This window comes from Vicugna pacos, chromosome 6 (assembly GCF_048564905.1).
Source record: "Vicugna pacos chromosome 6, VicPac4, whole genome shotgun sequence".
Taxonomy (NCBI): Eukaryota; Metazoa; Chordata; class Mammalia; order Artiodactyla; family Camelidae; genus Vicugna; species Vicugna pacos.
In genome coordinates, this window is record NC_132992.1 from 40,370,001 (window position 1) to 40,396,769 (window position 26,769).

The 26,769-nt window shown below is 39.0% G+C and overlaps 1 protein-coding gene across 5 annotated transcripts in view; it reads left to right on the forward strand.

The window, feature by feature from the left end:
• The window catches only part of NPAS3 (neuronal PAS domain protein 3), a 798,065-nt gene that overhangs the window by 103,170 nt on the left and 668,126 nt on the right, over positions 1–26,769 (forward strand). For 2 of the 5 annotated variants that reach the window (XM_072962906.1, XM_072962907.1), the window contains exon 2: positions 841–930. The exons of 2 other annotated variants lie outside the window; for them this stretch is intronic. In XM_072962906.1, the coding sequence (XP_072819007.1) occupies positions 841–930 (90 nt within the window). Of the gene's footprint in view, positions 1–840; positions 931–10,240; positions 10,303–26,769 lie in introns of those variants that run through there. One more of the 5 variants, XM_072962912.1, reaches the window with a different exon arrangement.

Sequence of the window (26,769 nt, forward strand, 5' to 3'; positions counted from 1 at the left end):
GATACTGTGCATTGATTACATTACATTACTTTCCTCTAAAATACATGATAGATTCCTTAAGTAATTTTTTCCTGAAGAAAGAGATTTTGAGTTGAAGGATATGGTGAGAAAACTCTCAGCATTTTTATGTCTATATAATGCAAGGAGTCTCAGATGAATTTATATGCCTTCGTAACACAGATGAAATTTGTATAAGCCTTTTTTCCCCTTTTACCTTAACTGCCAAGCAACTTGAAGCCACTGTTATCAGCTCATGTCAGGTGCCTGTTAACATCTAACCCTAGCTCCCAATGGTCTCGCTGGTGTTTTCATCCCTAATTGGGTTTAGTTCGTAAAGCTGTATCATATCCTTTTAGAAGTCAGTAGAATACCAACTCTATATAAATTGAGTAAAGCTGAAAAATATATTAACTTTACTAAGTTTTTACAGCTAATGTACAGTTGCCTACTATGGTAATGCATGATTGAATTAATAACAATCCTGTAACAGACACACTAATGACATTTGTTTTTAGCATTTCCTTTATAACATAATCATGGGGATTGTAGAGTGAGTTTAAGCCTTAGACCTTATGTTTTTCTTTCTTTCCACTTTTATAACTCTGAAGTAAAAAAGAAAAATTTTTCTCCTGATGAAGAACTGAAAAAAAGTTTCCTCTGGCTGCAGGTTTCTAAAAGTGGAAGTTAATGTTCTAAAATGTATGTAACGTTGCTTTATGTATATAGCTCAAAAGCATAGAAAGCAAAATAATATTAAATTTCAACATACTTGTTATCCTGCATTCCAGTTGACTGTAGAGAACCTCTAGTCATGTCTATCTGTTTTTGATGCCTCTACAGAATAACTGCCCAGCATCCTCTGCCCAACCAATCAGAATGTAGGAAAATCTACAGATATGACGGAATCTACTGTGAATCTACCTACCAGAAGTATGTTGAAATCTTTGTGAGTCTTCCTTCTGGCTCGTGCATCAGTGCTTGTGGTTGCCAGCTATTCAGAAATATCCTTATATTGAAGCCTTATATTTCTCTAATTTAGTGGGGAAAAGAAACCAACCAACCAAACAAAAAACCAAACAATTTGCCTCTGAAATCAATACAGAAAAAATGTTTATTCTTTTGAAATTGTGGTCTAAAAGTTTTCAAAAAAATGACTGTATTAAAGCTCTTAGGTAAGCTTCTTTATATTGCAATAAACAAGTACTTATATGCAAGAAAATCTCAGCAAAATACATTGCACAGGTGCTACACATCTTAGGGATTTGAAAGGTGTGTTATGTATAAATTAGCTGTCACTTTTTTTCAATCCTGTAATGGAATGATGAGTTGTAATTTGCATAATCCTTTAAGAAGTCAAATTATACTGTCATGTAGCAGACTTAACATGCTAGCTAAGATTTCAGAGCTTTGCAGCTAATTACTATGTACCTTACAGGACAGTTAAATTGAAGTTGAGTCCTCTGCCTCTGCTGCCATTTGCTTTGTCCATTACTTAACAGAATCTGCACTGTTGGTAACGAGATGTTGTTACTATCACTGAAGTAAACACTGCTCTGGGGAGGAAAGGCATTTTAATATACCTTAGCCTGATGTGTATTGCTTTTGCTAAGAAGAAAGTTTTTTGTTTCTGTTTGCCTAATGCAGTAGTCTAAATTGGAGTCTTCCCCAAAAGAATAAAATTTATGCTTTCCAGAAGAGTTATGAAATACTGATGGAAGCAACATTAACTTTTAATTAATTAGTTAAATTTCCCTATAGAAAATGTAAAGGTAAGCATAATTTCACTAAAGGCATTATCCTTTCTAGATATACTTTGCAGATATACTTTTGGTGGGCTTTTGTCTTCAAACTCTTAACTTCATTTGCAGTAGAGTTTCATTACTGAAAAAAGTACCCTTTTTCCTTAAACCTTCTTTCCGAATACAAGCTGGTGAGTTCTGCTCTCATTTACTCCTCCAGTTGGTTGTAGAGCATTTTCTTTCATGGTTTCCATTTTATACAAGATCAAGAAACCTGGGGCCCGTGGAGGCTGCTCTCTGAAATGGACACAGAGTGGATACTGAATGGCGCGGGGACTCTGTCCTGTACCTTTGCAACTTATTTATCTCTCGCTTTATTTCTTGAGATTCTGCTGCCAAGATAGTGTTAGTCATTTCATCAGAATTGGTGTAATTATAATGCAGAGTTGTTTCTGATGAATATTTTTGAAAATTCTTGTTATCTGTGAGTCCTAATTATGCAGGCTCTTGGTGGTCAGATTTCTGTAATTCGTTAGTAATTTTGCGGCTTTTTTGTGATTCATGGATACTGGATACTTCGAGGAAGCCTTTTGCTGAATAAGAAGAGGGTCCTTTAAGAGCAGCTGATTGTTAACCGCTCAAGTATTGGGAGACCAACAACCAGCTGTTGTTCATTTGTAATTAAGCCAGTGGCACGTGACATTCCTAACCCCCTTAAAGGCTGAGGTTCGTCAGCGGAAGCGGAAACTCAGAAACTCGAGAGTGGGTGGGATCCCCGGGAATTCAGTCCACAGCAACACTCCTCTTCTGACCGTAGGTATTGTCTGAAGGGCTTGTTTTTTTAAGAATTGGTGTTTTTTACAGTCAAAGTAGACACAGTAGGCAGCACAGTTGTGACTGCCGGGCAAAGTCACTAGGGGAATATTCATAACAAGGAAATATTGGCAAATAAATGATGAAGAAGGGGAGGAAATCCCCAAGATGTTAAACTGGAGCTCTGTCACTGAGATGATTAATGGTGGTGTGTATTTTAGAGAAGATGCTTATCTGGGTTGTCTTGAAACTATAGTTTACATTTAATAGAGCTTATAAAAAAAAAGCGTGTGGTGCATGAGCATACTGAGGAGAAAAAGCTGTGGATCCCGATTTTATTTTCCTGAGTAAGTATTTTCTTCAACTAAAAATTTGGCTTCTGGTTATTGGAAAGCTGGTGTTAATGTATAATATATAGAAAAATGTGTATGTTCTATGTAGTTAATATTAAGCAGCATTTATAAACCTTCCTTCCCTAGACGATTGAAAAATGCTTTGTGAAAAAGACATATATCTTTTCAAAACTTTTGAGGGGTGAACATTATCAATAATAGGGAAATGCTCAGCACACAGATTTGCCCAGTCATCTGAGGCAGAGGGCAGGGTTGGTCATAAGGCCACAGTGGATAAAGGGCCAAACTTCAATCAGTCATGTCCTTAGTGCAATAAAAAAAAAAAAATTCTCCATTCCTGGTGAAGCGGTGGCTGTCTTAGAAGATGCTCTAGCTTTCCGTGTCAAGCCGTGAATATCCTGATTCCATGTAGTGAATATTACCTGCCTTGAGAGATCTTTTATCAAAGATGACAATGCAAATTTGGGCAGGTTTGTAACATTCCTGGGCCTCAGACATAGGGCTGGCTCCAGGCATACAACTTTCAATCCTATCTTCAGTGGTCTTAGCGCCTAGAAGAGCACTGTTTTTCAGTTTGGGGGGCCCTACCGAAATAGTGGGATATGAATCAAATTAAGTGGTTCAAAATCAGATTTCTAAAAGTGAAATGGAAGAGAATAGAACACTATAGTGCATTGCACTTAGGAAGAGTGTTTCATTTTGTGAGGCTTCTGGTTTTTACGTGTGTGTGGATGTCTACCTAAAACTGCACATATGGCTGTACGTGGGGTGGGTTATGCGGTAAAATGTGTTTCTGTGTTTTATATCCAAAAAAAGATTGAAAGCCACTCTGACAGCTCTAACAGTTGGTAGGTAAGCATACACACATAGTAACCTGTGGGTGTTAACGTTATTGAACATTCAGGATATGGTGGGTTGTAAAGAAAGAGATGGTCAGTCTGAAAAGGATTTAGGAATGAAAAGGCTACACTGTCTGATCTCGCATATCTAGTATGTGCTGGAGCCAACTTGGATGGGCTCGCGAGAACTGCCTGAATGCACGTCTCTCCCACTCTGTGATCCCTATTTCATGTTGGTAACTTGAAATTGGAAAATGCTGTAAATCAGGTGCTTTCCTGCCCCCACCCAAGCTGTTAAATGTTTACCAGCACATCACTTAAGAGTGGTAGTATTTCTTTCATTTGTAATTTTATGGCTTTATAATTGTGATTTTTTTTTTACATTTTAAAACTTTTATATGTTGCATTTAAATGTTAGTGGGAATTCAAATAATTAAATCACTTCAATAATACTGAGAGTTTAAAATGCACAGGAATATAAAGTCTAATTGTTTCAGAATGTCTAACTTTGGATTTCAAAATAATGGTAGTTAACCCTAACTTCCTAAATTAAATGATTATGACACACCCAGTTTTAAAACTTCAAATTGTAAATGGTGATAGTTTTTTGGCAAAGGATAGGAAGTGTTTTCAAGAACATTAACCACATTACAAATATTTTACAGATTTTTTTTAACGTCTATGCTGTCGTTTTGCTAAGTACTGAAACTTTTAGGTTCCAGGCCCCTCTGTCCATTTTCACCTCTCTGTACAGTTTGTAATAGTATCTCTGGTTTTACAGGTGAGTTCACTAAGGTAGATTTAATTGGGAGATGCCAGAGTTCTCTCCATCTAAAGCAGTTGTCTTTTCTGTTTTCAATGAAAAAAAGATGTCTCCCCCATAATAACTATGATAACTTTATTTTTAAAGAAAAGAAAATGCAATTTAGAGGAAAGAAAACTTTGGGCATGAAATAGAATTGTAGCAATAAATTCATCAAATCACCCGTGTGGAAAGAGGAATGAGGAAAGATAGGAAAGATAACTTGGTAGGAAAGAGTCAGCTGCGAAAGGCCTTTATCACCGCAGCACTGGTCACAGTTTAGCTATCTGGCTGGGAACTACTGTAGAGGGATCCCTGAAATGACTGTTCTTGAACACAGCTTTAAGGCCGGGCCTGGGGAGACTGACATTTAAGTTACTAACACTTACTGAGCCCATGCTATGCCATTTCGATAGGCACTGAAATATATCTTTTAAATGAAGGGGTTTAGCCCGGGTTCCTAGTCTCAAAACGCATCCAGGATTGAGAAGGTGTTTGTAATTGACTAGACAGCTATCACCTAAACAGAAGGGGACAATGGCAAACCTGGGAGGGTTGTCTTTGTTGCCTGTGTTCACCCTGAGCCTCTTCCTCCTCTGTGAAATTCATTCCACCTGGATACCTGGGTTGTGTTTCATGCCCGGGGCCTTCCCCCCTAGGGGCGGGGGTGGGGTGCATTTTTCTCTACCCCCTCATTGTGATCAGGTGTTTTTAACTGCTAATGTTACTCTTCTCAAGGCCATTTACATTTTAATAAGCGACTCCGTGAGGAATTGAAACCAAAGAGGGAGTCTCCTCCGACAGAATAATTTCAGCCACCACGACAGGGATTGGAGGAATTAATGTGGGCCTGGAGGGCGAGGGGGTGACGTTTTCTCCCTTTCTCATAAGGAGGATGTTCTCCTACTCAGGATTTGGACTCAAAACAGAAGGAATTAACCGGGTCGAGGAACGAGAAGGAGGAGAATCGGTGAAGAAGCAAGAAACTGTTGTGCAGAGAGCTAACCACTTGTACCTGTCCTGCCAATTAAGGAGAACAAGACAGGTGCCTTGTGTAGCAGGCTGCTAGGGGATAGATGGTTACCTGTGCTGGAGGTCAAGGAGGCCCCCATGGCAGCAGCAAGTTCTTTTGCTGGTTGTTTAACTTGATTGATTTCTATTATACTGGCGCCTCCCTCCCCCACCTCACAGACTTTAGAATTATTTATGCCAGTTGTGTTTGGATCAGTAAATAACAAAGAATTGAGAAAAAAATAGACAGTGAACTTCATAAAGAGCTCTAATAAAATCTGCATGTTAAACAGACATTGAACTTTGTAGCAAGAACTGCTGCAAGCCTTTCAACATCTAAATGAATTCTAATTTCCATGTCATGCCTCTCAGACCTCAGCATGGTTTCTGGTGGTTTCTCCCAGTTAATTTTAGTATCACACCAATAATTCTGCCTATAAATGACTTGAAGTAGCATATTTTGGTAATGTGGATGGCATGAAAGTATATTATTTAGGGCTAAACTAGCTTTAAAAGGAACTAACTTATTCACTTAAATATATTTAACTCACCCACGAGTCAGGTGCTGTTTTACACAAACTTAGAAGTGACTAACAACCCCTGCCCTCCAGAAGCCTGAGATGTGAACGAGTAATTGGGGCTCCATATGAGAGCCACCTCGGGGGAGACGTGTGCAAACTATGGACGTGGTGCCATGAAAGGGTTATTTTTAATAGTCGGGTGGGCCCTGGGGTCTTCATGGTGGAGGAGCTACTAGACTTGGGGGATGGGTGCTGGAAGTGGTGATTTGGGCTAAACGAGGGAGATTTCTCTGGTAGCAAATCACAAATGGCCCCTGTCAGGCTGGGGAAAGGTGACAGGAGGTGAGGTTCGAGAGGAAGGGGGAGCAAAGGCATCCTGTAGACCGTCTTCCTGTTGAGAGCGCAGGAGTGGGGGAGTGTGTGGCACAGACTGCACGTTCGAGAACAGCTCTGAAAGTAGCTTCGACCCGAGGCAGGAAAACTGCTGTGGGAGTGGCTCACGGCCTCAGCTTCTCCTTTGTTTAGATGGCTATTTAATGTGCTTTGTATCGAAGAATGTGCAATCCTGCTGTGTGTTAGTTTGAAGTTACTTTTGGTTTATAAACATCTTGGAGGACCTGTCTACAAATTCATTGCTTTTCCTGGCTTGAGGTGCTCCATATTTGCCTTTCTCTTCACAGGCCACTTATAATTCAAGATAAACGAGTGCCAGAGAGTAAAAATGGACAGGCACAGGAGGCGTGATTTAAAACGAAACAATATTAATTGGCTTCACCAGAGTGTATATTTTCATTATGAGAGCAGTGGCTGCCTGGATTTTTAAAAATAATTGGTTAGTGACACACCTGCAGTGTGTATGAGAACTCTAGAAACCTGAGAACAGAAAGTAAAGGTCAAGGTGAAAGGCACAGAGCTACAATGAACCTTTTGTCGGCACACTGTTCAACTACAGTGTTCAAAATCACTACCGGGTGGTTTCAGAGAGGTGCCGAGACTAACGTGCTTGTGCCCAGGCTTTAAAAATAATACAGCGACCTTATAGTTACACATAAACTATGGTTTTAATAAATTCTCCTCACCTTGAGAACAGCTTGTTCCAGGTGTTGAGTTTATAAGTGTGTCTTAGTGAATTTTTGGACTTCGTTTATGCATTAGAGTTGAAAGAGTTATGCTCTAGTCTTGGACTGTGGGTAACTTAAGAAGAGCCACAAGTCCACGTAATAGTGTTTAATCATTGCTAGAGCTGGTTAAACCTCCCAGAAATGCATCTGAGTTTGATCCTAACCCCACAGTTATCTATTAGATGTGGGACAGTGGCTCAGTTACTTAACTCTTTAAGCTTCTGTTTTCTCATCTGTAAAATGGAGGTAAAAGTGAAAACTGTCTCAGTTGGTGGAGGATCAATGTGATGATGATGATACCAATAACTACCATTACTAATCTTTTATGAGATACTGATGTCTCACAGGGGGCTAAAGGCTTAACATACATTTTTAAAAAGTCTTTACAATAAACGGATGCACTAGGTATGATTATTACCACCATTTTACGGAGAAGAGAACAGGTGCTTACAGAGCTGAAGTAGCTCACTCGGGGTTCAGAAGCTAGGATATGATGGTGTTAGGATGAGCATCACTAAGCCATGGCTACAGGCCCCATCCACTCCCTGCTCCCCCGCCTGTTTTTGTAAACAGGTTTCTTAGAACACTACCATACCCATCCACTTGTGCATCACCTAGGGCTACAGTGACAGAGGTTAGTAGCGGTGATGGACGCCTGAAATGTTTACTGTATGGCTCTTTACAGGAAAAGTTTGCTGACCCCTGCATTAGACCTCAGTCTGTCCGACTTCAGAGCCTAAGGTCTAAACCACAAACACTCTGGTGGTTGGCTTAGATAAAAACTCACTGAGTAGTACTTTTTTACTCATCTATCTTAGAATACAACTGTTCACCTCATAGAACTCTTGTTTGCAAAATGGAAATAATCAGCCTCCAGCAAGATGAGCAATCAGGACTATGGAAATGTTGAGGAACTTACTTAAAAGTTCCTAAAGGAACACATCCTGAATTGTGTGCTAAGTTTGCTGTTTAGTACCATGTGTTATTTAATATACAAGAATTTTCATTGTAATAGCATTCAAAGTACAGAATCCTAGTATAAAGAATAATTGTGAACTTCAGTGACTATTCAGGATCTGTTCATTTCATACACCGGCAAATTTCTTATCCTTAGGAAGACTATATTCTTCAATTTCCAATGAAAAATAAATTTAAAATACTATGGAAATGCCACTTAAAGTATTATGATCTGTGTTAAAAATATGTATAAACTTACAGTGGAAGAAAATGGAGCAGGATTTTTTATCCAGTTTAATGAGGATATATATATATATATAGTTAACATATCTCCCTTAATAGTCTTACCAGCAACGAAGAGGAAGAGATTATGGTTTCAACTTTACCCTACTCTGAACTTTTATTTCCATGTGTTTGTTTATTGATTCAGGGAATTCCCTGTCCTCTGCTCAGTAAATGACCTTGGATTTGTGTTACTTTGGAGCTTACAGAACTCACTGTGATAGGCCATCAACTGGTGTTGAGGGGATATTCTTGGAATTACTTTTCACTCGGCCCAACGCCGTGGCTCTGGGTTGGTGGATGGGGCGGGGGTGTGGGGGGGTGTTTCCTAGATTAGTTATATTGTCTTCTCTTGGGCACACTCCTTTTGGATAGAGATGCAATACATTTTATCTTGGAACACTTAGAAAATGCATATGAACATAAATTAGATATAAACAGAAAAAAGCATCAATGTCATTTGCAGTTGCATCACCCATAGGTAGCTGCTGTTAACAGTTTGATGTCCATCCTCATATATTTGTGTATGCTTAGATGCATATCGTCTTTAATAGATACGTATCCACATGTATAGATTTTTCCTTGTGAATCCATTCACAGGCTGCCTCGGCTGGGAAATACATGGGGCCAAGTGTTAGAACTTGTACACAAACAACTTGTTTAAGGGAAGTTGGAAACTACGTAATCAACTTCCATATAGAAGCTATGTGCTGCAGAGGTTTGCTTTCTTAAATAACATATTTTTTTCCTTTTTCTAGTTGGTATCTCCTTTCTGAACTTTATTACTTTCTTGTGTGGGGAATTTAAATTCTTTTTTTAGGAAAAAAACAAAACAAGAGAACTCCAGCAAGAACTAGTGATAAAACTTTCAGCAGAAAAATCCTTCTCTGTCCTCTCAATTGTTATCAAGAGAGTCCATCATTGACTCAAGGTAGAAAGTTACAGGACAAAGCCAATGGAGAGGGAGGGTGTCATGGGTTCAAGAAATGGCTTTTTTAGAACAGAATATGCACGTGTATGAGAAGCGGCTGTTAAGTGATTAGATGGAGTTTTCTGGCTGCTTTATAAACCTCATTCTCTCACAGGCCACTTCTGCTGCATCATTCCTTAGGTTGCTTCAAAAGAGAATTCTGCTTACCGTGTTCCGCACTGAGATGTTTTGATCTAGTTCTCAGAGCAGAGAGAAGTCGGGTTTCTGTGAGGATTTTGGTTCAGTGTAAGGAGGGCATTCTGGGGAGATGTTCTGATGGCGAACTTGAGACCTTTGTCATTCACATATCAGTGTGAGGGTTCTTTAGAACTGGGTGCTTGATATTTATGTGATTAAGTGGACTATCATTGTATCTTATTTAAAAGCTGATTTCCCTTCCCTTCTCTCAACTCAGTTATAAAGGCTCCCTGCCTTTCTAGTATTAATTGCATACTAAATGCAGTAGATCAAATACAGGGCCTCACTCTTTGCTTTTTCTCACTAGGTACCAATGAAGAGAGAGGCCTGTTTCTCTCACTAGCAATTCTCATCGCTTGCATTTCACCCAACGTAAGCTTCCATAGCAGCTTCATTTCCTTGACTGTCACCTATCAGGGCTGCTCAGAGACAGTCACAGCCAATTGCATCCCTTGGCCTTGAAACCAGAAGAGGTACCTGATCTTTTTGATGACCCTTCTCTTTACTTCCACTCTCCAGCTCTACTAATGAAACTGTTTCAGGAGTGAAATCGAGTCGGCATGGCTCTATTGGGCACAGAGTCTCCCATTCTGTGTGCTTTGAACACCCGCTGGATCTCCTGGTGAAGAAGTACATTTATAGTGCAGAATTCCCCACCGTTACAAAGTAGAGCATTCCTCTGAAGCTTTTCATAAGGTAAAGTGAAGAAGCAGTTACGTTGGGACACATTTTGCTTGTGGATATACAGAATAAACTGAGATGAAGACAGATGCTCACAGACAAAGTTGAAAGTGATGAGGGCTTGATGCAGAGAGGCTGAGCATAGCTCCTGGGGAAGGGCCTGCTGGTGCCCCTCAGACTGCTCGGGGAGCAAGCTGCCTCTCTAACAGTTCACTGCAAAACAAATGCTGAAGGCTATTTTCCCTTTTGCCTTTTTTCTAAAAGTGAGAGTCCTCTTCCAATTTCTTTCAGTTAGCAAAAACAGGCACTAATGTAGTCTTTCACGAAAGCAAAGTGGTGTAAAGCAAACTTTAGAAAAGTGGGGAATACCTGTAGTAACAGGGCGGTCTTTGCTCACTTCCAGAGAAGCAGCATGCTTTTCCAGGGATTGCCTAACTGCCTGATGGCTCGCAAGGGGGAAAATGAGCAGCAGCTCTGATTCTCATCCCCTGGAGAAATTCATCAGGTGTCTAAATCTTGAATTAATGTCAGTGAAAGTGGTGGTGTTCATGTCACCATGTTTTTTAAAAGGAGAGGTGTGGAGACACATCCATTGGGGATGGAAGTGGAGGGTAGGAGGAATTCCTGAGTTCTTATAAAATTGATGATCAATAAATTCTTCTGATGGCAAGATTGTTTACCCTCTTCTCTAAACACTGCTTGCCCAGAGCTAGTAACAATTTATATGAGGCTAGTAGGAATAAAGAATGGTGTTTCTTAAAAATACTATCGTACTTGTGACATGCCTTGAGGAAGGTAAGACTGAACTAAAATTATAGGCCAGCAGATTTTATGTAGGATATTTTTATAAGGATCTAGTGGCAAGCTTGGTTCACTTGCACCACAAATACCTTTATTAGCTCTGCTCAGGAGGAATTTGCAGGACAAATGATTGCTGTGGTACAGAGTGTCCTCCAAATTTGAGACTGAGAGAAAGACAATACAGCTGCATTTATTCTGCCATAAAAAGGAAAAATACTCATTGACGGTGAGGCCTTTCATTGTGAGGCAAAACTGATCCTTCTGGGGACAAACGTTTTAACTCTAGACAGTGAACTTATGTGTCAGTTTCACCATTGCTGCTTCTGTACTTGCTGGTTTTCCACATACAGCAGTGTAGATGCAGGAATTGATGAACTGAAATCGGAAGGAAAGGAAGTAATGTGTTCTGACTATGGTGTGTTCTGTGGTCTTTAGGCATTATGGTAATTGACCCAAATAACCACATTTGAAGTAAGTAAAACACTCACTTTTACGCTCAAGGAGATGAAGGCTCAGAGAGGGTAGGCCAGTTGTTCAATTTACACATCTAATAAGATTTAATCTGGTGACTATAGTAGAATAATCCTGGTGAGTCTAGCCCAGCAGTTTATCCTCTGTGAACAGAGTGATGTAGCCCCTTGGAGCAAGATGACAGTTTTTCTCCGAGTAACATTCATCGTCTACTGAAGGGTTGTCTACTGAAATCTATTTCTGCGAAAGAGTAAGACCCTGAGGAACTTAAAGCCTTACCTGTAGAGGTGAGAAGTTTTGTTATATCTGAGCATTAGTTACTTAAAACACATTGTGTCCTTTGCACAGCTGTGTACTAACATGGGGGCATTGGGAAATCTGTTCTTACACTGCAGTTATCATGTAGAAATGGATGAATCCTAAGCCTCAATCTCAAGTTCTACCTCTTTCCAAAACCCGAGTTGTGTATTTCCAAACTGCTTGGTGTTTCTACCTGTGATCCACCTCTTTATATCAACCTCTACCTCTAGTGACCAACAAATTTGCAAGCACTTCTATGGACTTTCCATTTAATCCTCAGAGCAACCCAGTGAATTGTTTCATCTCCATTTTACATGGAAAAAAATCTTAAACCAAACAAGCAAAAAAAAAAAATCCCAGACAAAAAATGTCATAGAGGTTAAGTGACTTGAAGAATTTCACACGGTAGCAGTGTGGCGTGGCCTGCCTGTAAAGTACAACCTTGCTGATTTCCCAGTCCAGGGCGCTCTCCAGGACAGTGCAGTCATTCCCCGAGAACAGAACTCCACATCTTCTTCAAATTCTTCTCCTACCTTGCACTTCTTTTGCTTTATCTAAATTTCTCTAGTCATTCAGGGTCACTCTTGTAATCATCTTCTATTCTACCTCTCTCTAGTCTCGAATATCCTATTTGTAGCATGATTTTAAAATAATTCTCGTTTTTTTCCGTATCCCTACTCTAAGCTCTTTTTTCATGGGTAGGTTGTTCGAGTCTCCTGTTTAATTGTCTTATCTCCCTTCTCATTCAGTTTTATAAAGTTAAATACCTGAGTCTACTGTGTGCAAAGTACCTACAAGCAGGCACACATTTTCCTTCCTAGGCTATGTTATAGTTATCAAATTAAAATAGTGTTTCTAACATGTCTCCTGCTCGTAAATAATTCACTGTTCGTTCTTACCACGTGATGCCTATAGCTTAGTATTTAAAACCCATCAGTCTTGCTCTCATCTGCCTTTCAGCCTCCCCGCCTCCTGCAAGATCTTTCTCAGCACAAGCTCTCTGCTTCTGTCCGTCAAACATGTCCACTTCCTCTTGTGAGGTACAACACATGCACTGTCTCTGTGCCTTTGCTTTACCCACAGTGATTCTCTCCCTTAACTCCATACATTAATTGGGTACCTTCCATAACCAGGAACTGTTGTTCAGGATATGTTGATGAGCAAAGAACAGTCTTTACCCTCCAAGTTAGAGGGCATTAGAGACAGGGCAATAAACAGCAAATGTTGAAAACCACATAAATCAGAGTCTGTTTGGTGGTGGTGGAAAGAGGAGAGACTAGCTTAGGGACTGTTACTATAAGCAAGGAGGCTCATACTGATGGTATAGAAGTGGACATGGTGAGAAGAATGAGGATTCTGACCTATTCTAAGAGAAGAATCAAGAGGATTTCCTGATGGGGTGGATATAGGAGAGTTGTAGAGAAGGCAGGGAAGTCAATATTGAATCCGAGATGGAATCCTTACGCGTCATGTGCTCTGAATCGTGTGTGGTGGCACCCAGTCATATATACCTTCTATGAACTCAAACTGAGTGGTGAGGCATGACATAAATTCACAAGATCCTGTGTGTGTATGGGTAATATCTTAGTAAGTTTGCAAATTTCTTAAAGATATGAATTCATTCACTCCACAAGCCGCCTTAAGGTGCTTAAGGCCAGTGATTGTCTTACCCCTCAGTAGTGCTAAATGCAGTTAGAGGCAACTTCAGTGTAGTGGATAAATGCACAGGCTTGCAGTGGAGACTGATGTATCCAAACCCTAGTTCTAGTATTTTTTGCTGAGTGATCTTTAAGAAGTTACATCAGCTCTCTGTTCCCCATTTTTCTTATCTGAGTAATGAAGACAATAATCTCTCTCATAGGGTTTATCATGGGGAATAGAGGTGCTAATATATGCAAAGTACTTCGAACAGTGTCTGGCACATACTAAGTGCTCAAATAATGTTCGCCATTCCAAAGAAAGGGTTCAGGAAAAGTTAAAGGGGATTAACATTCGAAGTGACTTCCTTCTGTAAACAGCCATGTTCAAACCTGCCAAGCTGCATGTATAATAAGAATAATAAGGTCTCATATTAAGCCTTGCTTTCTAGCTGATGGTTAAAAAATAAAAGGGGAGAATTGTATTATGATCAGTCTGATTACCTGTCTCTCTTCAGGGAAGGGCATGGAGTCTGGTCAGTATTCTTGGTACATTTGATTGACAGACTGACAAACAGCATATAAATACCTAACACAAAAAAAATCAATGTTTTATTATTTTTTTAGCTTAAAATGTTGAATGTGTATTAAAATGAGAAAAATAATTTTCAGGATAGATATGACTTTCCTAGTACATAAAAGCAAGGAGATCACATCAAGAAGGAAATATTATTTTTTTGCCCAAGTACAGGAAATTACTATTTTCTCCTCCATGTTTATATTTTGATACCTAATATCTTTTTTTTTCCTTATGTGATTGTTCTTCCTCTCATTCCACTTATCAGCAACTAATTTGGCCTCCAAATCCAGAAAGGAGCAATGCGTTGCTGCTATGGAACTCACGCAGACATCTTTACTGTCAGGGGTGGTTTGAAGAGCAGCTTAGTTCGGCTTTCATTGTGCCTGGTACTTCAGCGAGGCACTCAGGTTCTGTTTGAGCTCAGGATTCCTGATCCCATTCTATACATTCTAGATGGCAGTGCAGACAGTGGCTGTCAATGAGTAACAGGTAAATATTGAACAGGGAAGCTCTTTTGATTAACTTTGTGGATCATTATTTGAAAGTAGCTTGCAGTCGGAACAACTCCATCACTCATGATCAGAGCACATGGCATGGGGGTCAAAGCATCAGCCTGCTGGTTGGGAATCTGAAGTTGCATTCTTTGTTCTATACCTGGTCCTGTATTCATGCAGTGCTGGACTAGTTATAACTATCCAATGAGTTAAATGGTGACTGTTAAGCACAGTGGGAATGCAAAGACACTTAAGATGATAAAGTACAAAGAATGTTCAAGAGAGACTTTGTGCTATGCTGATATAAATACATTAAAGCATGCTTATAATAACTTTGTTATATACTTCAAAATGTGAGTGCTTACTTTTTATCTAGATTCAGCAGTCTTTTTCTAATATGGCATTTAGACAGTTGCAGCATACTGAAAGTGAATTTTTGGTCCAGTGTATGCTGAGAAGAAGTAATTTCAGCATCTATCCTCTTTCCTAGGTTTGGTCCCTATCACCTAATGGGTGCGTATTGCCCCCATGAGACATCTACCCATAAGGTTGTTGTGTGATCTATTTGCTGTTTGTTAAATGATTCTGATCCAACCATTGAACCTCATGGGAAATTAATGGTGTATCATTGTTTGGAACAACACCATTGTCATCATCATTTTTGAGCTTCCATCAAAGAATATGCACAGAACTTGAAAAAAAAAAAGACATAGATGAGACTGAACAGAAAAGGACAGCTTTCTGCTCTCAAACAATTCTAGGTCAACACTGAATATGGTCATAAAAGATACAGATAAACTGATTGAGGTTGTTCATGAGTCTAGGAGAAACCCAATTCAGTAGCTAAATAGGCAATTCAAAAAGTTTTCATAAAGTTCAAATTTTTTAGTTGTCTTTTAATCATGTTGAGATACAGAAATGTTCAGAAAGCTAAGTGCAATAATTAAAATTACTAAAACAGCTAATAACAGTAATGCAAATCTGTCTCCTTATCCTCATTCTAGAGCAATAGTTAAAGGATAGGCCTTTTATGATGTTTTAAATGTATAATTAATTTTAAATTTCCTTAATTACATGGATTAATGCCATTGTTACTTGATGTCATGCATTTATGAACCACAAAAGTGACAAAATTTATATGAAGAGTGTTGGAGTCTTAATTTTGTGTCACTTAAGTGTTAATCCCATGCAGCCTAGTCAATATAATAACAGCCAGAAATTTGTTAAAAATTTATTCTGAAAATTTGAATAAGAAGTACACTGTGAAGTTGCTGTGTGCTCAGTAGAACTGTAAACCACATGCTTCCATTCACATTTCTGAGGAAGAGATCCTATATATTGGTATCTTTTAAAAGGTGTGATTTAATTTTCCTTTCAAATAGGGGGAAAATATTAGTATCCTCTGTTTAATTGCAATGTTCTGGACTAATTGATGGGAACCCTCCCCTCCAAAAAAAAAAAGATTTAAAATTTCATTTAGGAAGTATTCTTGATTAGATAATTATTATTCAAAGTAATGTTAGAAATCACCGTATTAGGAAATTTAGACAAACCCATAATGTGCATGCAAAATGCATAATAAATTGCAAACCTAATATAACACATGAAATTTCCTTACAGTAGGAAAATACGGAGTGTGTAAAGAGCAGTATGGGTTACTGCACTTGTCTTTTTCCCCAGGGGACTCAGGATTTCATTTGGATCAGATTCCAAGTGAACATGTGTTAGGTAACCTGCACCACAAAGCTAGAACATAATCTGACCTGGATCCTTGTTGAGAGCTGGGACAGTAGGGGATCCCGTGGGTCAGGGTAGAATTGGCCGGGCTGCTGTCTGGAAACGTGCCCACAGTATGTACAGAGCCAGTGCTTCGAGGCCTTCAGTTTTCTTGAAATGGTAGGTAGTGGGTTCAACATCCAGTCTGCTTTTACAGGATAAGAACCTTGGGACACAGTATTCTTTTATGTAGACTTACTTGTGATCCATGTTGTAATTCGTATTTTAGTTATAAAAAAACTATAAAAAATATAGTGAAAACATGTATTTTAATTTTTAATTTTCCTAGTAATTTCTACAATTTAAAAAGACTTTTATGTTACACCCCAACAGAAAATAGAATGCACTAGACAAGGATATTTTAAATGATGGTGACATTATTTCTGGCTTTTAATATTCCATCTTAGTTACTAGACAATTTGGTAATGTTTTGGGGAAAATGGAATACGTTAGGGGAGGATACGGTCACTTTGAAAGTTGTTTGGCTCCATTCAGGAACAAATACTCATTTGTCAAGGAAATACTTTCGTCTCCTCAACCTCAAGGAAGTTTCAGGCCATCAGTAGACCTAAGACATATAACAATTTATTGATTCAATAAATATTTACTGAACATGTACTAAGTGCCAGGCATTGTCCTAGGCCCTAGGTATTCAGTGATAAACAGGGCATCCAGAGTTCCTGCAGCGTGGGGTTTATACTCAGTTGTGGAGGTTATACAGTGCATAGATACATACATGGTTTTGAAAAGGTAGTGCTCTGTTGTATAAAGGAAATTAAATCAGGGTAAGGAGATGGAGTAGGACCAGTGCTTTTCTTAGAAGACGCAGACTGTTAAGTGCCGTAAGAACAGTCCAGTTGGCTCAGTTCTCGGCAAGTCCAGGAGAACAAGATCATCTGTGGCTATGGGGACCTGGGAAACTCTTTTGGGGGAGGGTGAAACTTAAGATGACCCTTGTTGAATGAGGATGAACAAGCCATGTTTGTATACGGCAGAAGATGGAAATAAGAGTTTCTGTTCCAAGTTTACTAGAAATAAGGGGAAGACTTTACAGGACCTTGAAGGAGAAGAGAGGAATTCGGACTTGACATTTTATGTGGTTTCAATAAACTGAAGGATTTGAGCTGAGGAGTAGTGGAGTGTGGGATTTTTCTAGCCTCTGTGTTTGAAAGAAGTGGATGAGAAACAGGCCACCTGACAGGCTGTTATGATGATCAAGAAGTGAGAAAACTATGTACATTTGTATTTGTGCAAGCATTGACTAATTCAAGATGTATTTGAGGGCTACTGTGTGAACATGAGGTTGGATAGATGGATCATGTGATTTCCTGACTCATGAAAATGATTTGTAGACCAGGAAGTGTGAGAATCTCTATTCTAGGTCCAGTATGCTGGATGTGGTTTACATGATTACCTACATCCTTCAGTAGGACTTGCTTAGGAGATACTTAAAAAATACGTGTATCGATAGATCACCAAAAGAACTCATCAGATAGCAGACATTTTAGGGCATAAATAGGCCGCCCAAAATGGTTCCAGAGATGAAATAAATATTGTAAGAAATGGCCACCGTTTCAGCCATATCTTAACTATCTAAGAAACAAATACAAGGTGACATTATAGGATAGGGATGGATAGCATAAACTAGTGATCAGCAAATACTGACCTTCAGCTCTGTTTGTTAGTAAATGTTGCCAGTGAATCAAGGTCCCAATCAAACATAACATGTACATGTTGCAGGTGATTGGGCAGGGATGGCATACCGTTTCTTAAAGACAGATCACTGGGTGAGAACAACGATGTAGATGTGTTTGCTAATGACAGAACCAGCCTTGTGATTAGTAGTTCTTGACAGACACCGTATTGAAGGGAGGTTTTCCATAACGCTTTTCTCATTTGTTGATTATGAACTTCAAGATTCGCACCCTTATCAGATTGATTCCTACCTCCATCTAGAGAAATAACAGAGAAGGAAAATCCCATTTTAATCATAATTTCCTTAGACTTTGAGGTGTTGTATTTAATTTTTTACTCAATATATAGGCCCTTCTTAACTATGGTGTAAGCAAATGTTTTCACCTTTTAAAATAATAAGGGTACGTTAATTTTTGGAGCACAATGATCCTAGCACTAACCCAGTTTTTGCAGGAATCTTGACAGTTTTTGTACAGTCACTTTTGTAGGAATTCTGACTTGACTCTTTTAAGATTTCATGCACTTAATGCAACAAATTATGTTTGATTTCTAAAGACTATCTGGGTTACCAGGATCTTGATAAGGTACTTCTGTATCTTCATCAAGTTTAAAGAACAGGAGTGTGAGTGTCCTGAAAGGAAACCTGACTCTATTATTAGCAGTATGTTAAGCAGCTTATTTTGCATCACTTAACAAATACTTTTATTCTTCTGTTTGGAGATCATTTTCTTTTTAATTTCCTAGAAATTAATTGTATCATTAAAATCCTTTATGACCTTCCTTTCTAAGGGATGTCCCGCAGTTGCTGTGTTTTCTTTCTTACCTTTGTTCACAAAGCTGCTATCACCATAGTACAACTAATGCTGGGTTCCCTCAGTCCAGCTTGCCACGGTCTCTGGTCTCTTTGGTCTTTTGATCTGCCAGTCTTTGCGGGGTGCTGGAACACATTGCATAGCAGCTTCTATTAGTCACAGAAATACTTGGAAGACTTCATCCTTCATGCTAAATATTTGCCACTGAGCTGGCAAAAATGGAGAAATTCAACCATAAGTTAATTTAACTTATCTAAAATATTTGTTTAGGGAGGTAATGATTTATTGAATGTTAGTAAACAACTTTATAACTTAGTAATCCTTTAATAAGCTGTGTTTACAGAGTCCATACGAATCTGTACTGTGCTTCTAACATTAAGATTTAACTTTGTATTTTAATAACCGGTGGAATCAGATTGAGTTACTTAAAAAAATCAGCTTTCAGATCTCTCACAACTCGGTGTATTTGTTTCTGTAATAGTCAGAATTGATTGGCCTTTAATATCCTCAGCCAGTGAAACAAGCGTGCAGTTTTTGGTAATATGGTAGGCAATTTTAAAAATATTTTCTATAATTATTTCTCAGTAGATTTGAAATAGCATTTAGAGAAAAAACCCTGATCTTCTCTTTCTATTGCTACCTGTCCCTCAGTGCTCCTCAAAAACCAAAAAAAAAAAAAAAGGGTCTTTATCTTATGTTGTCAATTTGTAATGAATAGAGGTTGATAAACAAAAGTAAGACTTCGCATCCCAAGAGAAGAGTAAAGGAGAACTGTAGGGTTGCACAGGGCCTCGCACGAGAATCCTGCCTTAGGAAGTGGAAACCTCGTGCTGCAGAGCCAGAGAGCCCTCGGGTGGGGGTTTTGTTTCCCCATGGACACCTTGTTACCAGTTGTATCAAGAAGAGTGTAGACCTTGTGTTAGTTGATAAATGGAGATTGGAATCATCTTCTAGGTTATTTTACAGTATTTGTTAACAATGTTTACCTTTCTAAATTGATTCAGCATAATCCTCACCTCAGCTTTCCTTCATTTCTGGAAGACATATAGATAACGTGGTACTTTTGTGAAGCCTTAAATGGCAGTGAAAAACTGATTTTTGCCTTAGCTCAGCAGAGCAGCAGGGTTACATTAACACTGAATTTGGAACATTTGAGTTCCCGTTGGGTACAGAGTGTGGCTGATATGACACGACTTGCCTTCAACAGTTGTTTTAACAAGATAGCCTTCGTATACAATATACTGAGCTGAAAGGCATAACAGTAATGTTAGCAAGAAACACTGTTGGCAGAATTCTTGACTTTCATCTTTATCTGATGAATCCAAAGCAATGTGTTACTTACAGAAAAATATTTTCAACTGAATATATATGACAGATAATATTTTTCAAGTGTCCATAACTTTATAAGAACTATTTTTGGTGTGTGATATTTTTATTCTACCAGTGTTTCTAAATTCACTGCACGCACAGAAAGAGGTCCAGGACTTTGGACGTTTGGGGTAAGGAGGCCCGTTTCTATTCATTCGTGTAATAACTGTTTATTGAGCATCTCCTAGGTGCCAGGCACTGGGGATACAAGGGGCAAAAGTGTGAGCCCTCGTGGTATGTACATTCAGGTGGGGATAGCAGACAAGAAGCAAATGGACTGATTATAAGAATACATGTGAGGGGGAGAAGGGCTGTAGAGATGACATGAGCAGGAAAGTGGGCTAAGGAGTCCCAGAGATGGGAGTGGGGTTTGCAGCGTTAAATGCGGTGGCCAGAAAAAAAAACTTGCTGGGAAAGTGACAGTTGAATGAAGGAGATGCTGGAGCAAGCTTTGTGTATACACTTGTGTCACCATTTGGAAATATGAGTCCTGGTCAGCTGACCGTTTAGCTGATGCCCACTGTCTTCCAGAGATGCCCTTTCCTGTGCCCTGTATTAAAATTCTCTTTCTCTTGCCTTACTTTCTATTTTATATTGTTCTACTTTGGGGAGAAAATGTATTCTACAGAGCATTGAGCTCATTGGATGAAAGATGCAGTGATTTTTAAAGACAGCATAAATCAAGCTTCCATAAATATTCCAAGTTGCACCTTACGAAGAAGTTGTTTTTTTGTAAACGTTTAAAACTGTAAGAGAAAAGCTTTCCACTCTGAAAATGGTATTTTTACTAATTTACTAATTAACACTTTTCTTCTGCTTAGCACTTTCAAGACCTGATTTAATTACAGTTTCTAGTACCTTAAATAGTGTTTTAAAGTGAGTTAGTGTTGCTTTGCTCAAAACATTGCAGTAAGATTTTTGCCCCTTTAGGCATCAGTTAATATGAAATGTATCATTGATTTTCACTGTCAGAATTCTCATTGGAAATACTGGTGCTTCTGTTACCTGGATGATGCAACTGTGACTGATCAGGGAAATATTAGATGTACATTAGCTTCACAATCCCAAGGATAGGGTTAACTGGGCACTTTTTCCTTAGTAATATGGACATAGTTCTGATTTGGCTCTGGGCTTGGAAATGTAAGAAGCACCGTTTCTCCTGTTTTGTTCCGAGTCTGGAGACCTCATTTGAATTGGTTCCCAAAATATTGAGGGAATTCCTCCTCTGGAGAGGTTCCTGCAATGCAATCTGTGGTAACCGTTGTAGTAATCAATCGAGAATCATTTGGTAAACTACACACTAGTGTGTTCTACCAAAAAATAAAACCTGTGGCCTGCAGATTTCCAAAAACAATAGAAATCAGATACGGATTAAGAAAGACTTAGCAAAATGCTTAGTCTTAACCAGAATTTTCCTCTTTGAATGAAATAGCCTTAGAGGAACCTATTTGATGTAATAAGTCTATTTCTATTTAAGGTAGTGTACAAGAAATTCCTGGAGAGCAAACTTACTTCCCAGCATTGCTTCCTTCCTGGTAGAAGTTACTTAGAAATAGGGAGAAAGAATTTCTTGATGATGCAAATGCTCAGTGTCACATTTATGTTTCTTAAACCAGTAAAACTTGGGGAAATTATTTAGAGTAAGGATTTATTTTACAGAATCAAATTTCACATCAGAAAATAACTGGGAATTGCTTCAACTCATGTTTCTAACAGATTGCATGAGACCCCCGGAATTTGCATTCCTAAATGTAAATGTGTAACTGCTGTTTTAATATCTCCTCTCCTGTGACTGTCAAACCCCATTTGCTGTGCTAGTCATTGTTCATGTACATTCAGACGTGGTACTTGGAGATGGTTTAGACTGCTTTCTTCCATACCCATTGTGGGGTTATTGGCAGTACTGGTCTTCACTGAAGGGAGAGAGAGTTTCTTATACAAAATATGCTTTCCTTTGTTTACTATGTTTTTCTCCGTCCAAAGCAGACCTCTCACGTATACCTCATGTATACATATGTTTTCAAGGCTAACTACTCTGAATCCTGGTAATTGTGCTTTTTCTTGCACCGAATTCTTCCTGTGTGTACAGCACTGTTGGGCAGTAAGCTTTATAAAAACTCAAAAACCATGTTTCTCATTCACCAGAAAGTTATATATAATGTTGCTGGGGAGACAAGGTGTGGGATTACTGTCATTTAACTGGGCACGTAATTCAATCTGATGATTTCTTTGATGAATAAAAGACACATTGACAATCACATCTAGTTGACAAGTAGTAGCAGATAGGGGAATGACACGTAATTAAGGGTTACAGTGAGCTTTGCCCCCAGTCGGAACGGTGCTGCTGAGAGAAGGGTGAAAGCTGGGGAAAGTCTTCATAGGAGAAGATGAACCCGCGCCCACCCCGGGCTTTGGAGAGTGGGGTGAACATGTGAGATGGGAGAGCGTCGTGAACAAGCACTTTGAGGCAAAATTGGGCAAAGCCTGGTGACATTCTAACGTGCACTGGAGGAAGCCATGCAGGGTTGTTGCCTGAGGTGTGAGTGCCTCAGAGGATCGGAAAGAAGAAATGATGGGGAGGGAGCCCCCAGGAGGCTGTTGCCTCCTTTGAAAGCTTACTTTCTCTGGTTACACTTTACCCTGGTTCTTTGTTAAGAACTGATTAACAAAGGAAGTGTTACCCTTTTTTACCTGCTTTGACTCTCTGAATTCAGTTTCTTAAAGTGTTCTTCATAGGTGTTAATGGATGTTACTTGAAAAATAGGTGCTGGTTTGGTAAGCACTGGGTTAAACAAAGCTTCTATATTGAATATAGTTCCCTGTGCTGTACAGTAGGACCTTGTTGTTTATATATAGTAGTTAGTATCTATAAATCCCCGACTCCCAATTTATCCCTCCACCCGCCTCCCTTCCCCCCAGTAACTGTAAGTTTCTTTTCTATGTCTGAGTCTGTTTCTGTTTTTGTAAGTAAGTACATTTGTGTCTTTTTTTAGATTCGACATATAAGTGATATCCTATGGTATTTTTCTTTCTCTTTCTGGCTTCACATAGAGTGACGATCTCCAGGTCCATCCATGTTGCTGCAAATGGCATTATTTTTATTCTTTATTATGGCTGAGTAGTATTCCATTGTATAAATATACCACAACATCTTTATCCAGTCATCTGTTGATGGACATTTAGATAGCTTCCATGTTTTGGCTATTGTATATAGTTTTGCTATGAACATTGGGGTGCATGTATCTTTTTGGATAATAGTTCCCTCTGGATATATGCCCAGGAGTGGGATTTCTGGATCATATAGTAAGTCTATTTTTAGTTCATAAGGAATCTCCGCACTGTTTTCCATAATGGCTGCACCAAACCACATTCCCACCAACAGTATAGGAAGGTTCCCTTTTCTCCACAGCCTCTCCAGTGTTTATTGTTCATGGACTTTTGAATGATGGCCAATCTGACTGGTGAGGTGATACCTCATTGTAGTTTTGATTTGCATTTCTCTAATAATTAGTGATACTGAGCATTTTTTCATATGCCTGTTGGCTGTTTGTATGTCTTCATTGGAGAATTGCTGCCTGTTTTTGGATTGGGTTGTTTGTATTTTTGTTACTGAGTTGTAGGAGCTATTTGTATATTCTGGAAATTAAGCCCTTGTCAGTCACATCATTTACAAATATTTCATTTTAGAACTTTAAAAATAAAAACACTAACTATACAATGCAGTGAACTATAGAATTGAAATATCTATCCAGTTTGAGAGAGAAAAAGAAGACAGCTTTTTTTCAGTTTATTCTCCAGCATGAAAGTGTGTGTGAGCCCATCAGCTGCCAAACAGGAGGCCTGTTCCAGCTCTGACTTAAACGTGCCACCTTGCGCTGTGGACTGGTTCCCGCATGCTGCAGAGGTTGTTCTGTGTAGAGACCTCTCCTACTTCACCAAGTGAGGGGGAACCATCACTAGGTTTTTTCCCCCAGCCTGTAGCCTATTTGCATGGCTTCTATCTGCTGAAGATGATTTCCCCCAACCTTCAGATGCTCTGGTTTAACCCTTTTGCAGCTGTAGTTTAAACTGGATTGAGAATTGCTGCTGTCCAGAGTTAACTGAACATCTGATGCAACCCGCCTCACTCTCCCCCTTTAATTCACCGTGACTGACAGCACTTACCTAGTCTCGTGGCCAAGGAGAACCATCTCTTCACAGCTCTGGGTGTCCATGAATCAATTTGTATTGAACCACTTTGTAAGGCAGTCTTTGGGGCACACTCGTGTACTTTGGGTTATTTTGGTGCTAGCAAAATGGAATGCTCTAGGGGGCATGCTTAGATTGTTACCTTAGGCTGATTTATAGGACTTTTTCCAGGAAGGCCGAACTTGCAATGATTTCTCTTTAAAAATTTATTAAAAGATCAATTGTCCCCAGTGAGTAGTCAAGCCAGTGAGAAATAAGCACTGTTAAAGCATCCATGGAAAGCAGAATTGTGTTATAAATACAGTTGGTACTCAGTGAATAGTGTTGACTGACTGGCTTGTGGATGGCTCACGAGAATCGGGGTGGGCCCTGTGAGAATTGGGACACAAGCTTGACTGAAATTTTAAAAAAGCTTGGCTCTTACTGTGTTCCTTGAAATAATCCTATTGATGGGACAATCCTCATCTATGTGCCATGGAGACATGGATTGCCTAGTTAAATGAAGGGGAGCATAGCAGAGGAAAAACACAGAAGACTGGAGTTGGTTTTAAAAAATGTGACTTTGGAAGGATGTTGAGACTTTATTTTTGAAAATTAAGTTTTCTGAAGACTCTTTGAAAATTCAGTTTAAAAGAATTTTCTGGACCCTGTCCATTTTACTTTTTGTACTCTTGTTTCATTATAGTATATTCCACCACTTGTGTTTCATTCTGTTGATTTGATGTTTCTCTTGTAAATTTTGGGTTGTGAAATTTAAAACACAAGAATGAGTTATACTTAACAAAATTCTAGAACTTAGCACTAGACCTGAAACAAGCAGTCACTTACTTAAGAAATGACTTCTTAGAATAGACAGTGTAACGCAGTGGTTAGAAATACCAGCTCTGGGCCTGACCCAAATTTAAAATCTCGCCTCTGCCCCTCTTGCCTTTCTGACTTGGCGCTGTTGCCAAGTCTTTCTCAGCCTACTTTCTTGTTGGTATAATCCAAATAATAATGCCTACCTTACAGATGTGAATTTTGAATGCCCTGTTGTAGGCTAAATGTTTAAACATTTATCACGATATATGACATTTAATACTCTGTAAACTGTAGCTGTTAATATTAAAAGTAACTTTGCCTTCAGTTACCTATAGCAGAGAAAAAGATGAATTCTTTATACAATCATAAGGGTAGAGGTAATAAAATGCGGCTATTAGAGGTCTGTGTCCCATTCACTCAAGATCCAAATGGACCTTACTAAAAGTAGTAATTATACTGGCAAATGAGGAAGTCACAACCCAGATAAGAGAGTGGTAGTCTCGAGATGTGGGGACAATGGAATCTCCAGTTGCTGATTCTCTCTCTTTCTGTTAGTCTTGACATGCCGTAAGTTTATTTCCACTTAGAAAGGAAGGAGTAATGGCTCTTTCTCTTTTATGTCCAGAGGAAATAGTGCAGAAAGAAGTGGGTGCAGATGGCAGTTTGAAACGCTCCGTTCTGTATTTTCCTTCAAAATCTTAGTGCTTTTTACCTACTAGTTGTCCTTTCATTGAGAGAGAATAACCGTGTCTGGAATTTAGGAGCCTCTCAAAGATTTGAAAGATCTCCAGTTTTGCTCTACAGACAACATGTTCCTTAGCACAGAATCCCACCGGGCTCCCCAGTGTGAAGAGACACTAGAGAGACCCCAGGGCTTCTCAGTAAAGATGTTAATTACTCTCTACCTCATCTCACTACCTGCAGCACTTGAGCAGGAAATCCATACTCCCCTAGAAGACCATTAAGTCTTAAGAACTGGGATTAATACTGTGATTCCCTTGAGGTGATGTAGTCATATCACCAAAAACAAACCCAAAAAAGTTCTATTTCCAGACGTTAGATTTTAGTACTTGTGTTGAATTGACCTTAACTAGTTCTAAGGCTCTCAATTCTACCACCCGTTTTGATTAAATACTATCAGTAATAATCTTTAGTGAAAAGAATTCATAATGTACATAGCTGAAATCATCTCGGAATTGTCACTAATTATGCTTGGATCTGTATTAAGTACAGATTGGGGGACCAGTCATGGAAATTTCCTAGTTTAATCAGAATTTCCCTGTGGTCAGTTCACAGGAAGACTTTGGAGTAAGTGTGCAATTTTCTGCCAACAATTCAATAGTAGTTAATTAAATTTAATACAAGAAGACCTTAGTTTTAGGAGTGGGTTATATATTTTGAGTTAGGAAGTTAGTGGTTTGGAATCCTGAAAGGGTTTTCCTCTCAAAATGGTGTTAGAGGTGGAAGGACCTATAAGAAAGTAGTAATAGAACATTCCTTGACACTCCCTACTCTGAGTCTCTTGGCAAGGAAGTCTTGAGAACTTGTGTGTGAGCCTC